We start from the raw sequence: 21,541 nt of genomic DNA, 5'->3' as shown, positions 1-21,541 counted from the left end.
GGAGAAGACTAAGAAAGAAAAATTCTAGGTTACTCTAAATGTATGATTTGAGTGACTTCTTAGATACGTATCTCTGTTATTTTATCTGAAATGCATGCAAATCATACTTCTGTGTTGTGTGGTCTGCTGCTGTCCCTCAAATTGCTGAGCTTGCTAATCGTTCCCCTCTGACCACTGAGTAAGCACTTGGTCCAGCGAGCAACAGTGCACAGCAAGTTCCTCAAGATATATCATAAAGAGAGAGTCCAAATTGCAGACTCATATGTCCAGGACCTGGGTTGGGATAAACTAAAATAATGCCTCAAAACCACTGGCCTGTATTTGGTTACAAAAACCGAACAAATTTCTTTGGAGCTTAGATCAGAATGTCAGATCTTCCTGATTAATTACAGTGATAAGGGTAATAAATGAGAGCTCTATCATCAAGTTAAACAATCACAAGAAAATAAATCTGCTGCATAACACAAATCGATATATAGTTAATAAAATGTTATTTAGTCCCATCATGTGGGGTTTATACAAATTGAGCAGCTCTGTTCTGACACTCTGCAGTTTTATTTGAATCAGTAACTTTAAGCTAACCATGATGTTACAGCAAGAAAATTCAGGACCTTTGCCACATCAATGAAACTTACACAAGGTCAAGATATTTGTGTTACTGAAAGGAAAACCTGTCATTTTTGCAATACATAAATTACATGTTAGTAACTGAGGACATGGGGGCTGAAATGCACTATTGCATTCTTTCCATGGCTCTTATAATATACTCTACCCTGAGGATCCCGTGCAAGTACTCTGTAGGAAATGAAAGGCTAGAGGTCATGTGAGCATATCGTATTCAGGGATGGTGCAAGAAATCAAATATTTCCTTAGAGAGTTCTTTTTAATTAATAAAATGGAATATGCTGGTAATATCTCCAGTGCTGAACATTTTTGATTCAAAAAGCCGCACTATGTCTCTAGGTTACAGTAAAGGCACAATAAAATAACTCATGAAGAGGCTTAGAAGCGTGGGATGGTAGAAAACAAGTATAATAGGGCATTTCTGCCCCTCACTGAGAACTGCATCCACAACATAAGTTCAAGATTTCAGCTGTCATGGTGCAAGACTGGAGCATGATTTAAGCAGAAAAGGTTCTGTTCCTCAGAAAAGGCAAGCAATAAAATACCAGGGCAGGAATGTCAGTGTGTGAAAAAGAGAGATTTTGTGAGGTGAGTCTCTGTGGCTGGATCTACACTAAATACAGTGAGGCATGGGCACAGTGCCTTAAAGCAATGGCATGAGATCACCTATACTATTTAATTGCTTGCACAGACTCTGGCATGGGTTTGACTCCTGCCAGTGGATATTCTCACATGCTGAACACAGTTCCTCATGGGTAGTTTGGCTGCAGTTTCCCTGGTTTTGGTGCAGGGACACAAGCTGTACTGTATGAGGAGGCTTTGGGGACACAAGTGGCTCCTGGCTGACTTTGTGTACAGGTATGGGGGTGGCTGTGTGCCACTCTGAAGTCAGGCAGCATCTTCACCTGTGTGATGTGGCACCCCTTTGGGGCAGGCTCTTGCATGAGCCTATACAATTCTTGTATCCTTGTGTGCTTTCTTAAGATTCACTGTTTACTGTTCTTGGTTGGTGAAGATTTCCCTTTGATCTGCTTGGTCCTGATAATTCCCCTTTAGACTGATAACAAGGATTGGAAATAAAGCATCCTGGCACCTTTGTAATCTGTGCAGTGTCCCTTCTTCAACAAGAGTTTTGGCAGTTCTGAGCCATATGTCACCAGAGATTGGACACATATTTAAAATCAAATTATATAAGCCTGGTTCTCAATTTCACTCCCCTGCACTGTTGTTAAGTGCTCTGGAGAGCATCTGCAGCCATACCACCAAAGACCTCTCTAGCCATCAAAGCTCTCTCAGGTTTGGATTCCATTTTACAAGTGCACATATATAGCTTAAATAATTATTGCTGTTGCCACGCCCACTTTGGCAACAGCAATAAATGGTTTATAGGCAGTTTCAGAGGACTGTTGCTGCCCATAAATAAAGCCATTTGTGGAACAGTTTTGGTCATATTGTTCTAAGGCTGCTGTGCCAAAATCCTTCTGGGAGATACCTGTGGCCAGCTTAAGTGTTTTGCTAGCAGCCAAGAAGCTCTCCTTTTAGGGTTTTAATATGCAGCAGGGTAGTGTTAGTAAGCTTTTGTTACTGGGTAGCCTAAGAGGAAGGCTACTACATTTTCAATCATGTTTGCCTCTAAGCTGCCTCCATAAACTTCTGTCTGGACTAGAAATCTCCCTTTACAGGCCAGTTTCTAATTGCTAATGTTTAGTTTTCCCAGCAGTCTTTTTCTGATGGTTTTGGCCCAGATTCCAACCATGTCCTTTACCAGAACTCAGGCAGCCCCACAAACTTGCTGTGTTGACCATGTGCCTTAGATCATCCTTGGGCGCTAACAGTTTCTCTTCCTTTCTGAGCCCTCTACTTCTATGTTTGCTTCTTTGCTTTATTTTTGCATGCAGTCCGGTGCACCTCACGGAGGAGGAACTCACAGCAGAGTTCCTTCTCTGCCTGTGGTAAAGAAGATCATTTACAACCCCAAATCACATACAGTGAAATAAAAATCAAGCAAGTATCTGAGCATCTTCTCTTTCGGAAGGAGAAGTTCAGAGTGAGAGTTCAATATTTTTTCATGAGATCACTGATATAAAGTCTTGACACTGGACTGGGTACCCAGGACTACATTGCCACTATCCAAAACGTCTATTTCAAGTGCAATCTCTTTTCCCCACAAACATGCTACAGAGACATAAGAATCGCCAGAAGGACCGGCTGTTCAAGGGTATGTTTTTTTGTCCAGACACTTCTGGACACTTTCATTGTGTCCAGTTCTGGGTCCCTCAGTTCAAGAAGGACAGGGACCTGCTGGAGAGAGTCCAGCGCAGGGCAATGAAGATGATTAAGGGAGTGGAGCATCTCCCTTATGAGGAAAGACTGAGGGAGCTGGGTCTCTATAGTTTGGAGGAGACTGAGGGGTGACCTTATTAGTGTATATAAATATATAAAGGGGGAGTGTCACGAGGATGGAGCCAGGCTCTACTCAGTGGCAAACAATGATAGGACAAGGGGTAATGGGTACAAACTGGAACACAAGAGGTTCCACTTAAACTTGAGAAGCAAATTCTTCTCAGTGAGGGTCATGGAACACTGGAACAGGCTGCCCAGGGAGGTTGTGGAGTCTCCTTCCCTGGAGACATTCAAAACTCACCTGGACACATTCCTGTGTAACATTATCTAGGTGTTCCTGCTCCGGCAGGGGGATTGGACTAGATGATCTTTTGAGGTCCCTTCCAATCTCTAGCATACTGTGATACTGTGATCCAGAAAGGGGTGGTTTCTAGTTTGGCTTGAAGATCAGCCCACCAAAATAATTAATGTTTTGGCCAGAGAATTCCTCAAGGAGGAAACTGGAGGACCTGAAAACTGAGAGATATTAATAAAATGCTGCAAATACTGTATTTCCATCCACTGAAAAGTGCAAGATGTTCTAAACTAAACACATCATCTCCAGATCCTTTTCATTAAGCTGTCAAATGCAGAAGGAATATCAAACTATGAAATTGGTAACACACACGCACGCAAAAGAAATCAAGGATGGTAGTGCCTAACTTTTCCAGCAGCAGATGGGTAAGGCAGCAGGGAGCTGCCTCTCAGCAGTGAGCACAGTGGACATCTCTCCGATGATACCACTCCTAGAAGTATCTGGATCAGGTCCCAGAGTGGAAACTTGGCATTTGCCTAAAAGCTAGAGACAATGGAAGCTGTTCCTTCTGCCACGGATGAGAAATTGGTCGTATCTGTTGGCCCCAGTTCATAAGGGTGGAAGAGTAGCTGGAAACTGCTGACCAGGAAACAGGCTGTGCTTGCCCTGAGGAGCGGGAAGATCTTTCAGGGTTTGCACACAGCAATGAGGGCTCTGTTGTTGTTATTATCTTTGATCTACAGATATACCCAAGGTGCCATTTATGCCCTCTTTTCCATGAAAGGGAGACAATAAAAGGGAACATGATCTCGTGCAGATCACTGCTATTAATGACAGTATGTGCAGGCCAAAACAGAGGACAAGCTGAGAAAATGTTTCTGTGAGAAACGGGCTGATGAAAAACTAAACAGATGCTTGAGTGAGGTGTGGGCTGCAGGGCTGGAGCAGAAGTGAGCTGCTGATATCCAGGGAGTGTGTTCAACAAATTACTCTCTTCTTGGGTCACTTCCAGGCACACTGCGAGTTACAGGGGCTTAACCTATGAAATCACTTCTGACGTGGTTTTGGGGAGATACTTGTGCTATGTAAGTGATTACATAGGAAGCCTAAGTTTAGACAGGGTGTTTTGACCCCACTCTGATACCTAGACCATTTCTCACTTCCCCCTGTAGAGCAAGTGGCCGTGTCCCTACTCCACGTCAGTTTGAGACCCAGGCCAGCATCACACAGCCCCTGTGCTGCAGCTGCTGTGGGACATGAGCCAGGGCCTGTGCCACAGAATGGAGTGAGGAGTGGTGAGCAATCTGGACAGCAGCCTAGTGGCAGGTACACCCCAGTAGCTCACTGTAACCCAGCCAATGTCAGGATTTGTGCATCTGACAGGTCTCTGCAGGGGAGGGCTAGCCTGAACGACCTTAGCAAACACTGTTGGTTTGTCTTGTTTGTCCTCCAGGAAATGTTTATTTACCCAGGCTTTTCCTGAAGAGATGTGTGGCGTAGGATGTCCTCAGCTGAAGGATGGGGCATTTCAGTTCAATGGGTATTTTGCAAAGTACAGGTCTGTAACAATATGTGTTCTTTAAAAGGAAGCAGATACCAAAATTGCACTTCTGCCTAATTAGTTTTACCACAGTTGTTGGATGTATCATGGATGACTGCCATAGTAGAAACTGTTTAAAGTTACATCTCTTTACTTGGATCAAATTATTTAAGTTGTACCTTTCCCAAACAGTCAGGGTCACTGCCTGGTGTTATAACTGATCAGTTTGTTTCCCTTATTTTCTACCTGGGGGCCTCACAAGAAAGAACAAATCACTTGTAAGTTGGGAAAAATGTGAATGGAGAAACCAAAGTCACTGGGGCAGCAGTACCTCCAGAGATGTGTGAGTGCACCTTTCAGTGCAGGACCTGTCCCTTACAGGGGTCAGGCTCACCTGGAACGCTTGACTCCTGCCTGTCACAGGATGTTTGCCTGAGCACTGGCTAGTTTAATCAGAGAAAGAACCTTAGCTAGAGAAGAGCAGAGAGGGGCAGCATGGGAGGCAGTGGGCAGGAAAGACTATGTTCTTGCCTGCTACACTCTCAGCAAGCCATTTTCACAGAGATCCACTTCTTCACAGGTAGGAGTCCTTCCTACATTTAAAATACCCTTTAGAAAGCAATACATAAATGCAATAATGCTTGTTGTACTTGCTGAAGACACCTGCCCTACCAAACCGGATACATCCCCATAAAACTTAAAGCACCCAGTTGTATGTCTCTTGGTGGCTGACAACTGTAACCCTGGTGTAGGTAAAAGGGCACTTTCCAGCTCCTCAGCAAGCTCCCCTGCCTGAGGGGGGCAGTGCTGTAAAAGGGGTGCTCTCTGCTGGCACAGGCACAGCCAGTGCAGTGCTGGCCCTGGTGCAGAGGCAGCAGCTTTGGAGAGCAGCTGCACCCAGCGATGCGAGAGGTGCAGAGCTGCTGCACCCAAATCCATGGGATGCTTTTAGTCCACCTGCAATTTTCAGTAGCGACCCTCTTTTCCACCCATTGCTCCCTATGCATCACTGTCACAAGAGTGAATAATCCCATTGGCGTGCTCTTTGAAGAAGGCTATGTGTCTCTGACCCCAGACAGAAATTCCTTCTGCTTTACAGAAATGTGTCATGTTCACAGTGCGGGTGTGCAAGAGCGTCAGCAGGCTGGGAGCAGTGCGCAACGGCAAACGGGGCATGAAAAACTCCTACCGTCAACCACGGGTTTGGGCTGTGAGCTCTTCAGCCGCAGTGACGGCCTGAAGCGCGTTCGGTCATTGAAGCTCCAGCTCTTCTGGACTTTGGTTGGGCTGCCCTCAGTGGCAATGTCAGCACTTGGTGACCGGCGATCTCCAACTGAAGACTGCCTGTTCTTTATACTCTGACCTCTTGGGCTGGCCATCCGGACCCGCTCCTTAAAACTTAGCTTTTGACTGTGAAGGAGAGAAATGCATTTTAGTTCATGGTTCCTTCACTCCATTTCTTTTTTCTATTGCATGATAATCAAAAATAATTTCTAAAAATTCTTAATAGTGCAGATCTGTTTCTTACACACTTTTGATTGAATCTATTTCATTTGGGAATGAAACTGATTTGATCTAATTGTTTTTTGATAGAAGCATTTTCAATGGCAGTCTATCTTACAGTACAGAATAACCTTATAAATGAAATTAAAATTAACAAGTTTCACCCAAGATATTTTATTTCTATTCCTTAAATTTTAAATAGGCTTATTTCCATCTTAGGCCGGCTCAGTGCATTTCTGGCCATCTCTTCAAATAAATAAGAACAAAATGTATTCTATTACTGCATGCCATGTAGTATTGTTTACTTGTGTGTTGTTGTTTTTTTTAAGCAGGCAAAAATGCTGTTAGTATATTCATGCTTTTTCAAGACATGGCACTTCCAACATTTCATGTGCGTTGTTAGTCATCTCCCATATCCAGAATTCCTAGTTATGGCACTTGGACAAGACAAAACCAAATTAACAAAACAGCCAAGAAACAGTGTGATGACTGATTAATGGAAGTGTAATGATACAATATGCCCTCACTAAAGTCACTGCAGGGAATTAAGGTGTGAGCAGACTGCCTGCAGGTGATATTGGACAGGCACTTTAAGACAGGTACAGGAGCCCAGACAAACTCATGACTGTGACTGCTGGCCTGGCTCAGTGGTGGACTTGTGGTTTTACAGCTGGCCAATTCTAAGCTGTTTTTTCGCCTCCTGTGGATATGTAGATTATCTACTTCCTAGTGCTTAGATTACCTTTGTTCATGTTCAAACATATCTAATGAACATCCTGTGATCGCCATGACTATCTGTTTGTTCTTTTTCAACATTTAACATATTTGCCTTTGTTTGTCTCTTCCTGTAGCAGAAGGCTTAAAGGGGAAACAGAAAGGAAGTCTGATAAAATTTGGAAATATTGTTTTAGCTACAAGGTTAAGTTCAATCACCTGTACAAGGGAATGGTCATCTTGATTAGTAGTCCTGTTCTTGCAACAGGAGAGATGATGGGAGCAATACAGTAGCTGCTCATGATATGATGTTCATAGAATCATAGAATGGTTTGAATTGGAAGGGACCTTAAAGATCATTCAGTTCTAATGCCCCTGCCATGGGGGGGGGGGGAGGCACACCTTCCTCTAGAGCAGGTTGCTGGGTCTTGCAGTACTACTGCTCTGGCACAGGCTTTGGGGTGCTTTTAAAACACATATAGCAAAGGCTGTCTATCTCCAAATTATAATTGTATTTGAAATGAAGACACTTTCTAGTACTCCCAAAGCCTTTGCATTTAACTTCAGCATGTCCATAAGATGTTTTCAACAGAAATGAACTCTGCAGCTAATCAACTAATGCTCATGTGGACTGTGGTTCTTAGCTATCTAGCCTACTACTAACGCTCTGAAAATACAGTGTTAATACAGAATTATATGAAATGGAAAGTAGTTATAAAATTCTGTAGCTGTGAAATGTTGTGATAATCAGGTATCTTTGTCCATGCACAGCACAGCATAGCATAGCATTTCATTCGGAGTACACACATCACTGAGAGCAGAAAGGATGCAGTTTGTAGCAGGCAAAGCACATGCTGGGAAGCTTATAATGAGATAATTTTCAAGAATGCCAAATGTGAGCACATCAATAGAAAGATTATTAGATAAATGTATTTCTATATGGCATGTTGAATCACTTGAAAGAATACCTTTACTATAATTTCTGAATATAATCCCCTTATTCCCTTGCCCAAAGTAAGCAGTTGTTGAAATAAACACATCATGGTACTGGAAATGTCATCTGTTTCCATTGCAAATTGTTATCCAGACACGCAGTACTGTGTGCTGTTGCATATGCAATACAAAAGACCCACAGATCCTACTATTTGAAGGAAAAGTGACTTCTAAAATTTACTTTTCAATACAGACTAGATTTCAAGACTGAATTACATTTCAGCTCAGGAATCTTTTGCATTGTACAACTTAATGAAAATATAAGCTGTAAAATATTTATTAACCACATTATTGCATTGTCATACTATACAGCATGAGCAACAGAATCAAAATGGACTTTTTATTATGGATATTATTCCTAGGCATGTGTCCCTTGTGCTTTTTTTTTTTTTTTTAACTCCTCTTACAGCTCAAAATGTATTTAATATTGAAGCATGAAATCAGATTTTTTTTTTTGGTTTACATATCTTTGAGTAAAAACGTTTCTGGACAGCTCTCTCCCTGATGCACTAATTAAAATGAAGGGAAAATTGGTAAAACAGCCATAAAACTGATCAGTATAGACCATATTTTTTATAACACCATTAACTCCAAAATAAAAGTGAAAATTAAAAAAAAAACACGAAGAAAAAAGCACACATGTTGTTCTGTCAATTAATTTGTACTAATGAAAGTATGGCTGCTTTTAAATGATTTGTACACATGGTGTTTTCAGTTATAAAAGCTGAATGGTACACAATGGCTACTTAACCTGAATATCTTTAGTTCTCCAAATCAAAGCAATGAGGCAATGGTGAAAGGAACAGTAGACACTTCATCTGTACTACAGACATTTTTCAAAAGTGCAACACTGAGAATGAAAATATTAATTTAAAATGCAGACCTCATACTTGAAAATAAAAAAAAAATCTGCTTTGTAGCAATGACAATGTAGTGGCATGCCAAGGGTCCATGCGGAGGATGCTGCTTTGTGACGAGAAACGCAGCCCCTGAGGGAAGCATGGTTTGGAAACTCCATCTTGCATCTTGAGAGTTTCTCCAGACACTGGTCATACCAGTTCTTTGCTTCATGGATCCCTGTTCCTATTTTGAGACTGGTGGGAAATGTTCCAGAAGTCACTGGGTCCTGCTCAGTGCAGGCATGAATTGTATGACTTGCAGCAATGGAGAATTCATGCCTGGGAGAGGAAGGTTGTTGACCAATATTTTCATGGGGCTCTTCTATATGTGATAAATAACACAGCATGAAGGAATAACTAGTGTTAGAGATACACCAGAATGGAGATAATTTTGTGCCCTTTCAAGCATCTTTGGGCATTCTGCGCTTGAGTCAGTAGCCACTGAAGCCTTTAGGACCTTTTACTCTGATTTAATGCCAGTTGGATTAGCACTGTGCTAAAAATCCTTCACCTCTTGCAGGATGTAGCCCATTTTATTTTCCTCTCTCCTCTTTTATCCTCTCTTTTTATATAATATCCAAGGAAAACCCCTTGAATTAATGTAACCCAATAATGGCCATTGGAAAAGTAAGTACTCCCAAGCTTTAAGTTGAATTTTGGTCCAAAAGGCAAAGAACATGGGAAAGAATCAGGAAAATGAAATTACACAAGTTTCTGAATCAGACCTAAATGACAAGGACCTGAGAGAACCACTGCTGCCTCCAGCTGTCTCTGCATTTCTTCAGACATGTGTCTGTCCATCATTTCTTGTACTAAGGTTTGATGGGAAAAAAGCGAGTGACTTTTCTCTGTTTGTTTGCCTTCTGGAAATGGAAGATCAGTTGTTGGATCTTGCCACTCATTCCTCCTGTCAGTACAAGCATGAGCCATTCACTTCACTGGGATAGCAAAGGGCTTTCTAGTTCTTAACTTCTTCCTTTTTAAATTCTGACTTTTCCACCTGCGATTTATGAAGGAATAGGTGTTTACGGACACTAGAGGTCACTGTAGCTTCACTGCAGAGGGAACGAACCCTTCTCCCGGGGACCAAATGCCTAGAATTACTAAGATCTTGTTGCAATTGGCAAATGCCTAAGAAGCTTTGCTTTTCTCTCCTGTACTCACAGCTCTGTCTGTCTTCCATGGACTATCTTACTATAATTTTTGGTTATCTGAGCATCTCTTTTCCTCCCCTCCCCTATTTCCCTTTCTACCTTCCTGCATTTCTGGTCAAGTTTATCTTCTGCTCTGCTTCAGCCTCAGACCTGCAGCACTACTGCTTGCTGCTACCCACAGTTTACAACTTGTTTCCCAGCTTTTTGTAGCGAGCTGGTTAGTTGAAATGGGAATGGGAAGAAATTGGAGTGAATCAAAAGTAACTGGAGGGTCTGAGGGTAAGAGAGAATGCTTTGGATTTCGAGTCGAGACAGAAGCTAAAACCATCAAAAAATATCACCCATGGCAAGCAACAAGCAAACGTACATGCCCATTTTTGGCAGTTAACTTCCAATAAATACAGATGTTGATTCTCACCAAGCTTACAGATGCCTTCACTGAAATTAAGATAATTTGAATAAATGCAAATGCAAGGGATAGTACAGTGAGACTTGAAGTTCAAACACTCAAGACTTCTCCACCAGGCTCATGATAGGACCATGAACCCAAGAAATGTAGTCTTATACCTCATACCTTCAATGAGGAATAACAAGAATTTCAAGGGCATAATGTCAATTTCAAGACCATGAAGTTCAATCGTCAAACAAACAAACAAAAAAGTAGTTCTGGGGGCTCGTGTACTTTTTCAAAACAGTTTCCGCATGAAGAGAAACAATTTTTTTGAATCTCCATTTTCTATTATCAGATTGTACTTCTATTGTCTTTTAAGTTATTTTTAAAAAGTAAGAAAAAAATTGCAATAAGCATGAGTTACAAAGCAAGGATTTCTTCTCTTAAGATCCATCCATCTAAGAATTACCATTTTTGGTAAAAGACACAATTTCCACAGAATTCAGCTGAAGCAGATGGTTGATTTCACATGCATTCCTCTACCTTCCAGCACAGGATGCAGGGAGAGCTTCCACAGGCTGCGTCCAAGGGGATTCTTCTCAACAACAGTTGCACATTTTGACTTGGTATTGCCTAGCTTGTACAGCTTAAAATTCTTCATTAATTATTAGATGAAGAACTCAACTGCCATGGTTATAAAAATCCTCTTGGACCTGGGGAAATGTCTTTACCCAAATATTCAACCCCAGTTTTAGATCTCTGCAGGGTAATGCATTCCAAAAGTTCAAGTCTCAGGCAGAGAAGGGGAACCAGGCTTCAGCAAATGTCAGCGTGCTGTGCACTGCGATCGTCTGACCAGATGTGTTTCAAAGAGCTGGTATTATTGCCATTTTATTAATGTCATTGCAGGCAACAAGCAACAAGGGAATTACAAGCACTTAAAAATAAATAAATAAAGACACCTCCTTTGGAGAAGTAAGGAATTTCAAAGCACTAAGGAGGGGAAGTAAATGAATCATGCACCTGATGTTAGTTGGCATTCTCAAACATCATGTGAATAGGCAGGATGCTGGATACCTATGTTTCCGAGGGGTGTACATCCTGAAGAGCTTCTCTTTATTACTACAAAGCTTACTAGGAGTGAGGGGAGATAGAGGACCATATTACTAAGCATTCCACTGCTGGTAAGGGGTTAGGCTTTCCACCTCAAGTTAGATTCTGCATCACTGGCATTTTCTTTTTCATATGGTGCATGCAGAGAGTTTACATTAAATATACTTTTAGAAACAGATACAGTATAGGAAGGAGGTGGAGAGAATTCCAGAGTACAATTTACTTCTTTCTCTCAGAGCAGGGATGAGTTTTTTCCCTGAAGCTCCGATACTGGTGAAACTCCTTACTGAACCAGAGAGCTGTCTCAATAGGAAATTCATATTCAGGTTTGATAGTTAACACTAGAGGGGTGACGTTCATCCTTCACAGACACCCAATGCGTGTCCTACACACAGCTTAAGACTGCTTATGCTCTCAGGATGCTGTAAGATTCATCAGTCTTGATCAAGTTTCCTGCACAGGAAGAATTTCAGCCACATTGTATATTTAAACAGAAATAACATTATTTGCATGCAGTATGTGCATTTGTAGATATGGAGAATTTAACATATAGGTTTTTTAAAATAACTTGCAGATCTCAGGAACTGATTTATAGAAGTATCTTACTTACAGTGTGGATACACCAGAGAAGTTATCTACCATTACTTTTGATAAATGATTAATTAGGATATGTGAGTATAATCTTTTGAGTAATACAGCATACATATTTTTCTTAAAATCGATATGAAGCCACAGACCCCTAAGCACAGCTCTCTCAACTCAAATGCACAGCAACATTTAGTTACCTAATGAAAGACTGCAGGTCTATATGTGGCAAAATGCAAGAATTAATTTCTGTAAGTGTAAAAGTCATTTTGGTAGAAAAGAAAATAAGTAACTTTTATCTAAAGTAAATAAAAGTTTTTCTCTACTGTTGTTAGAATGGAGTACAGATCAAAGAGCATATTCAGAAAGCAAATCAATGCACTACTTGTGCAAACACATCTTCATTTAAAGAGTGAAACAAGAAGCAGCTTACTTAGTTCACATAGCATCCCATGCAAGTCGATCAGCATAGCAGTAAGAAGTTAAAATAGTCGAGGACAGTCGTCTCAAAGTACGCTGCAGCAGTTCACGTATACATTTTTACCACAAAAGACCACATACACCACATGTATATTCAATGACACAAACATATAGCAATATATCAGACAATAAACAGCCACTGTTTTAAAAGGCACTGAGTGGTCTGTAGGGTTTTTATTGTAGACCAGGATCTCAGGAGTTAACTAGTTCAATCTTATACCTACACTAATTTGCAACAGTGCACAGATTGGTTTAGAGTTTCTGAATGACACACATCTTCCATTCAGTGAAAATACAGTGAAAAAAAAATCTGACTAAATCATTGACTACTTTCAAAGCCAAAGCAGTTACCACTAATATGGAGCATGTAATATAGTTCTGACAGCTGGTTTGGTTTGGATTTGGGGTTTTCTTACATATAGCATCTACTTATTATGAGCAAATTTGTCTCTTTAAGTGCTCTCAGGTACAACTGGGAATAACCTTTCCCTTCTGCACAAATCACTGTTTTGGAAGTGTTCTCATTTACTGCCAACTTCAGTTTCACCTTTAAAATAGCCTAAGTCAATTTTAGATGTTGCTGTTTAAAGAGTAGGAAATACTTCTGGCGAGTGCAAGTAGTTTGGATCAGGCTGTAATAATTTAAGGAGATCAATACGTTGCTAGCAAGCCTATGGAGGTAATGTATATGAAAAGTCACAGAACTGACAGAGCAGGTGGAGTGCTCATGAAGGACATCAGAGCAACTCCAGCCCCCTTGAGTTACTGTGACATTAACAATAGTTATGTGCACATCAGGGAAAAGGATGGAGTCAGGTGCTAGAGGAGCAATCTGGAAAGTGGAACAGATCATGGGTAATTGATGTGAAGACTTTCCACCCTTGAGTGAATAACCCAGAGGAGTTCGTGAACTACAGTACAACTCAGGGGCAGATGTATTTTGGGGGTTGCTGTGTCACTGCCATTTTTTTTCTTGGCTTTTCATTGTTTTCTGCTCGGAGGTAAACTCACTGTTCTCTGATCTTGCTGATACTGCAGTGCCGGCTGTCGAATGCCTGCTGACTCCCATTGCTAATGAGTTTCAGGGGTAGTGTAATTTCTCCTGTAGCCACTGAGTCCTTTCCAGTCCCTAAGCATTTGGGCTACAAGTACAGCAAAGAGCAGCATTTCCTTTTAATGCCTTAGGACATGCATCACCAGGGCTTACCAGTGAGGACAGCCCTGCTGCAGCCCTTCTCTGTGTGCTATAGGCAACTGGTCCTCATTCAGCACCCAGGCTGGTAGAAGCCCCTTCTACCCTCCTGGCCAGGGGTGCTAGGGCTTATTTAAGGAGAGATACCAGGCTGTCTCCCCCACCCAATCAGGGCCATGTGAGAGTGCAAACCCTGCATCTGAGAGGAGGTGAGCTCCTGCAGTGGTGCTGTTCCCCTATCCACTGTGTCCCAAAACACTTTTAAAGAGAGAATGGCAGGATGCTTCTTCAGGGCAGAACAGACCCTTGCTAAGCTGATATCAAACCAGCTTCACTGGGAGGTCCTGCCCCTGCACAGAGGGCTGGTGGGCTTGTCCACAAAGCCAAATGCCTCTAAATTGCACTAGAAGTTACAGATTTCTGAAAATCACAAGCTTTGATTTTACGCCAAAGCTGAGGCTATGTCATTGCCCAGGAGCTGGGTCTAGGGAGGTTACTCCACTCACTACACTGCCACTGTTTGAACTGAGCTCCCCCTTAAAGTTAAAACATGTATAGAAACATAAATATTAGCCTATTTTTTCCATACAAAAACTGTGACAAAGAAGCAAATTTCAGCAGCATTAGTCTATTGGTATGAATTTAAAAAATACGGTTTTGTGATTCTAATCTGTTAACAGTTACAGTTCATTGAACCTACTGTACAGAACCTGAGGAGACATCTAAAAGCCATTAAGAAGCAACGATTGCACAGGTAAAAGAAATAAAAGAAGCTACAAACCTGCTAGAAGCTTCCCCTTGTTCTTTTCTTCAGGTCAGGGTGTAGGAGGGAAAAACATACTTGTTATGCAGATAGTAATCACATTATTTAGTTAAAGATGATGTTAGATATACGGTAAACATAAATGGATATGTTAGTGTACAACACACACATTACATTGCAACCACAAAAACATTCAGGCAAGACTCCTAACTACAATGCTTCTGAAAAAGAAACTTTTCAGTTGTTTTAACACATGCATATAACATGCTTAGTACATACCACTGCAGACTGAGTTGGCAAAGCACTTAGGCAAAATGCATTGCTGACACACATTTAACAGAAAGCTGTAGGCTCTTATTAGAGAAAGTTATCTCTGGTAAATAAAAAGGTTTAATTTTAGGATAGCACAGCAATACACTTATTTAAAATAACAAGCAGATGCACTTTTGAGGGACAGTCATATTTTAGAGTATTTAGGCAGGACACAGGTTAATTATTTATGTGATTTTATATCCATCAATTTATACCAATGTTGCCTTCAACTTGTTTGTATATTTGTCAAAAATCAGTATTCCATGTAATTTTTAATCTAAAAGCTCCTTTTAGTTTGGAGCATTTTCGGATTACAGCTATGGTAATGGATTACTTACGGCTCTGTTCTTGTCAACTCTTTGAAATTCAAAGATCAGCTTTGGGTACCCAGCCAAACCTCTTTTTGGCTGAGCTTTTTGGCACACGATTACCTTTTTACTGTCATGTGGATGTTCATCACCCAGCTTTGAGAGAAACCACTAATTCTCTTGCACTGTCTGCAATAACAACAGTTAGGATGCTTATCAGAGCTTTTCCATAAGGCTCTTAGCACTCTCCTTTTTGATCTTTATCAACTATCTTTTACTTCCTGATTTGTGCCCCCTACTGAATCAGCCGGCTTACTACCTTCTGGTAAATCTTTTACTGAATTATTGAAGAGTCTTGAGCTGCCAGTGCTCTGTGAATTCTCACCCAAACTAGGACATCAAATATTTCCTGTCTGCCAAACTGCGACATCAGGTCTTTTTAGTCATCTTCCACTGCCTGTGTGGGTAACTGAGAATATAATTCACCCTAAGGAAATACTGAATATATCAGAAGTTATGATGAAGAGGATCAAATTTCCCAGTGCATTCACCTGCAGAATACCACAAAGCTCTCTTCCCTTGGCAAGGTAGGTCTGCAGCTATAGCCTTACACAGAGGCACAGGCAGAAAAATAGCATTAAATCCAGGAATCAGCTCTGCATTAAACTTTTATTTTCCTCCTTAGAGATAATTTGGAACTGGGTGAAACCTTAACCTTGATACATGAGTTTGGGGTTTGGGGGAAAATGTTTATAATGCCTGTGCTCAGGAATATTTTTTCAACAAATGGCAATGATTTGTATGTCTTACTGTGTTAGGCTCCTAGACAATACTGATCTGATTTGTTAGTTGAGATTTCTAATGAGAAGGCTTAAGAAGACAAAACAAGATGAAACAGACAAATAGTAATTATCTATAAGCTTGAACAGACATTGAGGACAGCACCAGCTGCCATATTTGTACCTACTTTGTAGGGCTGCAGGTATGCAAGGCCTTCAAATGAGGCTTCCAGGTAGCAATGGAAACCGATTTCTCATCAGCCGCATAACTACGCCATACACACTACGTGCAGGATATATGGTAAAAAAAGAAAAAACAAGGCAAGAGGGAGCAGGGAATGAAACAAAAAAATGAAAAGCAGATTAGTAACCAATACAAGTCATGGCTTTCTTTTATCATTCATAGCACTGATACATGCCTGAGGGGAGGAAGAATACTTTCATAATATCGCCAGGTGGCTGTCAGGTTTGTTCGGCTGGTGTCAGTAGAATAAAACCGCCAAGAAGCCTGGTGTGGGGAAACAATAGAAAAGCACAAAGGAACCAAGAACATGAAGTGACAATGCCACCTCACTGGTTATGTACAGAGGGCATTTTTCTCAGACTGGGATGTGCTCTATTAGGTGTACTAGGGAAATACCAGTAAAAACCTACCAAAACTTTTGTGAATCACAGTACATATTACATGGTGAAAGAAGAGTTCCTGGTTTTGTGAAAGAACCAGGAGATACTCAGCACAAAGAGGTGCTCAAAAAAGCATTGCAGTGATTTATCTGTGACAAGTCCACAGTGACACCCACCCAAACTTGCAGTCTGAGGTAAAGAAAGTGCCATAATACATTTAGTAAATTACAATGACTATCAGACGAAAAGCATTTAGAAGAAAAGAGAAGTGTTCTCTGTGGTTTGGAACAGTGCTAAATATTTAAGAACACACAATAAATGATATCAAAGGAGAGTGACCAAAGCAAAGCATTGAAAATGCATTCGTGGTTTAGATTTATAACTGCATGTAGATGGTAAGACAGATCCTTGGTCCTGGAAACTGGAACAAGTTCCCTGATGTTAGCATAGCTATATTAATTTGTACTAACTGAGTATCTGCACTTCCTGTATATTGTCATCTATTAAATATCATCCCAGTGTTTTTCTGTGGCACATCTCCCAGAAATACATCTAGTCTTCATCTACAGGTGGAGAACCTGTCACTTTGTAAATTGATCGACATCCTCATTGTCAAAGATCTCCTCATTATTTTAAATTTGCAGTTATTTGGGTTTGGCTTATAGCCAGAGATAGTTCTTATGTTTCTGTCCTATAGGTTCCAGTACTTCCCCTCTGGACTTTTATGTTCAAATAATATTCACACTGAATATTTCTTACAAGCTAAAGAAATTGAGAAAAGTATGTCAATATGAAACATTTCAGCTTTCTATAGTGACACCTTAGCTATTTTAAAGTCAGGTAAAGGCTTTAGCAGACTGTATAGCTATGGCAACAGAGAAGTTAGCACAGATTAATTCTACAGAGTAGCTGATTAGAAAATAGATGTTATCCTGATAAGCTATAGCACGCTCATTTCTATGGTAGTTTACTATCAATATCCACAAAAGACAACTAAAAAAGGTCTGGGCACAGTTACAGTAGATGATGATCACACACATCCTGCATTTACGAACATGAAATTTTTTCCAGTCCTGGACTATTTGTTTTTCCCCAGTGTTTTCTTTACTTCCTCCAGTTTTCCAGTCTCATTTACAAACTTTAGATGCATATACATATGTAGCATGTTAGTACCGGCATCACCATACACAGTGGTAATATCAGCTGCCTTCTCCTTGTTACCTTTCTGGTTTTGTATCTAAGGACTGTAATAAACCAGCTGGAGTAACATACTGGTAACTTTTATGAAGCTCTTGACCCTTCTTTCGTACTCTTTCCTCTCTGTGTTTCTCATCCTTCATCAAATCCTTTTCAGACACTAATACTAGGACAGACATCTCTTGTAATACACCGATTTCATTGTTTCTAAATCAAGGTTTATATTTTGGTGTATTAAAGATTTCGGTAAGAATCATTACACCCTGTATAGTCACCCAGATCATCCTTGGGTTCATTCCTGTGTGCCTCCTATTCTGCCAGGTCTTGCGCCATTGGCAAATATCTCCATCAGCAATTTTATATTAATTTCTAGGTTACTTAAAATGCTGAACATGAAAATGAACATGTAAATGCTGAACAGCCTTTATCATGTGAACCCACCACAAATGTCTTCTTTTTGCAATGATTTTGCCCATTGAGAGTCACTTTCTGAAATCAGTCAGCTAGCTGATCTTAATCTATTTAGTATGCTGTCTAACTAATATTTTGGTTGAACTGTCATACAATAATAAGATGAGCTACATAAAAAATCTATTCTGTTTCCTCTGGCAACCAAACTTGGAAAAAGTACATTAGAATATATGTTAGAAAATATCCCAGACGTTCATTCTACAGTACAATAGATATAAAAGAAGTGGCTTTATGTTTATTATTCTAATAAATATTAGATCTCAAATATTTAGTATTTAATAATAGTTGTACAGTAATAATGGAAAACATTTATTAACTTAAAAAATGCGCTTCAAAGATGGCCTGGCATCTACCCTGAACTTATCATGGAATTCTAGCATATTCATAGAATCATGCTCAGCTTCTTTATTTGGATTTATTATTTCAGATTTTAAACAAAAACAAAACAGCATAAATGGCACACATAAACCACTTGGGATCCAAAGAAAATAAACTAGGCCACTGTAAGATTATTTCCCCCCTTTTTTTCTCAGTGCACCAACTAGAGTGAAGGTTGGTGCAAAATCATTCTTTAGAGGATGTTCTCAATTTTAACTGGGACTGTAAATTAAGGAAAAAACCCAATCAAAGAAGCTGTTCATCAAATATACCACTTTTGATTAAAAAAAAAATAAAAACCTTTCTCAGTTTCTGAACTGTCAGTATTGGAGCTGAAACCACCTCAGACAATTTCAGACATTTTGGAACTGCTAGCATCTACATGTCCAGCTTTAGAACTGAGTAATAGTGAAAGCAATTCTCTGGGCAGGATACATTTTATTTTCACCAAGTATATAACTCATTGGAGTACTCTAAACCCTGCAGTAGATGAAAAGTAGCTTAATACAGGAAAGAATGCTGTGCTATCAGTTGGGTTGTTTAGGGATCAATTCTATTTTGCCAAGGAATTCACTAACTGCAGGCATGCAGTTGACATGCTTGACTTGGTTTCTTCAGCATGGATAGAACTCAAAAACCATTCATATAAATACTATCTAAATAATTATGTCATTAACATACAGAAATCACTGAACAAACTTATGTCATGAAACTAACCAATCTGTTAAACATTATTTCCACAAAACTTTCCAAATTGAAATAATAAAATCTGCTCCAATGTGTACTTTAAATAACCTGCTATTATATTTTTACTGATTTCTTATTTACCTGAATTAGACTGGCAGCTGGGTTCCTTCTTTTCTCAAAGTGTTTCTGACGATGCTGTTCCTGCACTTTTAAAGCAAATCCTGAGCCAAGAATACCCTGCAGTACAATATGCCATTTATCATTATTTAGGTGGTTTTTCAAATAAATATATATAATCAACTATAAAGATTTTGTGAAGATTTTATGCCATGTAATTGCTTCAGATAATGTTTATAACAGTATATGAGAGTATAAGGTTTATATGCATATATACATATGTACATAGATACAATAGATACAATCTAGCAGGAACATTCAGAGGAACTCAAGCCAGGAAGATGAGATGACCACCTGTCAGATATGCCAGATATACATGGACCTCAAAGTCCATATCTGCAGTGCCCAATAACTTTTGATTATATAAAAGTTAGAAAAGGCCTTGCTTAACAGATTAAGACCATTTCTTCTCACTTTCCCATCCAGATAATCCTATTGCTCATTCTATAAACTATGAAAAAAAGATGATGATGAAATCTCTCCCCTTTTCCACTGAATAAGTAAGATAAATTTGACTACTACTAAACAGACCCAAAGATTGAGAATGTTTCCCTCCTTGGCTTGCAAGGAGTATAATATTTCTGCCGGACATGTCTGCATTATAAGGAAGAACTTTTCCATTTGATCCTTAGTCAGGGTAAAATAATATTGGAAATGCACAAGATTCAACATATCTCTTGTTTTACAGACAGATTCAACACAAAAGTGTTTATGACAAAAATTAGTATCTGTACATAGATATGACATGAGGAACAAAAGTTCTGGCATCTCTAATATGCAAGGTTATTAATAGTTTACATGTTCATTGTATTTCTGCTAAGACTAACTGTCTTGGTGGTAATTAGGTGACAAAAGGAATTAATTACAGTAACTGCCATTAAATGTTACAGATTCACAAACAGGCAATTTACTATAATTATAATGCATTATAATATGTCAAAGATACTGAAATATTCTTTATACTTAGAGTAAGAAAAAATGCAGTACACTAGATGATTCAAGGCTGTTGGCAGATGTGGACTCTTAATCTTAGCTTGCCTATATGGTTGAAAACAAATGTATTATTATAACATGCATGTTTTATAGTGATCTATAGATAATGAACCTGAGTATTAAAATATCGACTTGTCTGTATATGTTGCAAGAGATGCAATACATCAAAATACAGATGTCACTTCTGATTTCATGCTTATTCAATAGTAATTTAAGAAAGGACATTCTCTCACAAAAATGAAAAGTTATTCCTGAAGCTGCACTATATTTTTTCATTAGATGATTCCCATTTCCATTAAAGTCTCTTGAAAGTTGGTAAAAGCAATGTAAACAAACCATCATGTTTATTTACAATCATTCACAGAAAATGATAGCTACATTTTTACATTAAATGACATAAACTTTTGTTGATCTAGTGCCTCCTACTACTCTCTGTCAGTAGCCTGGACACGGTCCTACAAGAAAACCTATTAGAAATATCTCACTTATTTTTTCAGTTGATTTTTTTTCAAGAATCTGAAAGAAAAACAGTAATATATAAGCCACAATTCATAATGAAGGACAGGAATTTCAACCTTACACAATAGTATGTGACCTAATTTAGTATTATTTCCCAGTTTTGTCCATGCCAAAGAAACTTCCCAAACCTCAAGCAGTTGCTCTTCATACAGAGCTTCCTTCAGCCTTTTGTATCATAATGACTCTAGAAGTTTCTATTACCTTTTTACAAATTTTACAGGCATACTCACAGCAGGTAGTGCAAAGAAAGAAATGCCAAGTAGAGCAAATCCTGCAGAAAGCAACCTTCCAAGCCAAGTAAGAGGAGTTTTGTCTCCATAGCCAATGGTTGTCAATGTGATCTAAAAAGAAATTAATGAATGCTGTGGTTTACCAGAAGTCGCTGAGAAACTAGTTGCAGACTATTTACATTGCATGAAACAGCATTTCCACTAAATAGTCCAGGATGCATGAAATATATAGTTGTTTCTAAAAGAAACCCAAACATAAATTATTACAATTTTCTAG

At 39.5% G+C, this 21,541-nt stretch overlaps 1 protein-coding gene across 4 annotated transcripts in view; it reads right to left on the bottom strand.

Moving 5' to 3' along the window:
- Positions 1 to 21,541, bottom strand: part of KCNQ5 (potassium voltage-gated channel subfamily Q member 5) — a 270,357-nt gene that overhangs the window by 17,901 nt on the left and 230,915 nt on the right. For 2 of the 4 annotated variants that reach the window (XM_062608199.1, XM_062608202.1), the window contains exons 6-11: positions 21,265 to 21,375; positions 19,487 to 19,582; positions 16,177 to 16,271; positions 14,608 to 14,634; positions 11,534 to 11,590; positions 5,992 to 6,212 (exon numbers count right to left, since the gene is read on the bottom strand). In XM_062608199.1, the coding sequence (XP_062464183.1) occupies positions 5,992 to 6,212; positions 11,534 to 11,590; positions 14,608 to 14,634; positions 16,177 to 16,271; positions 19,487 to 19,582; positions 21,265 to 21,375 (607 nt within the window). The remainder of the gene's footprint in view (positions 1 to 5,991; positions 6,213 to 11,533; positions 11,591 to 14,607; positions 14,635 to 16,176; positions 16,272 to 19,486; positions 19,583 to 21,264; positions 21,376 to 21,541) is intronic. The other 2 variants (XM_062608200.1, XM_062608201.1) reach the window with 2 other exon arrangements.

Source organism: Pezoporus occidentalis, unplaced genomic scaffold (assembly GCF_034315485.1).
Source record: "Pezoporus occidentalis ecotype Australia unplaced genomic scaffold, CSIRO_AGI_Poc_V1 ctg13, whole genome shotgun sequence".
NCBI lineage: Eukaryota > Metazoa > Chordata > Aves > Psittaciformes > Psittacidae > Pezoporus > Pezoporus occidentalis.
Note: the sequence above shows the minus strand (reverse complement) of the source record. Positions and strands in the feature narration are given on the sequence as shown.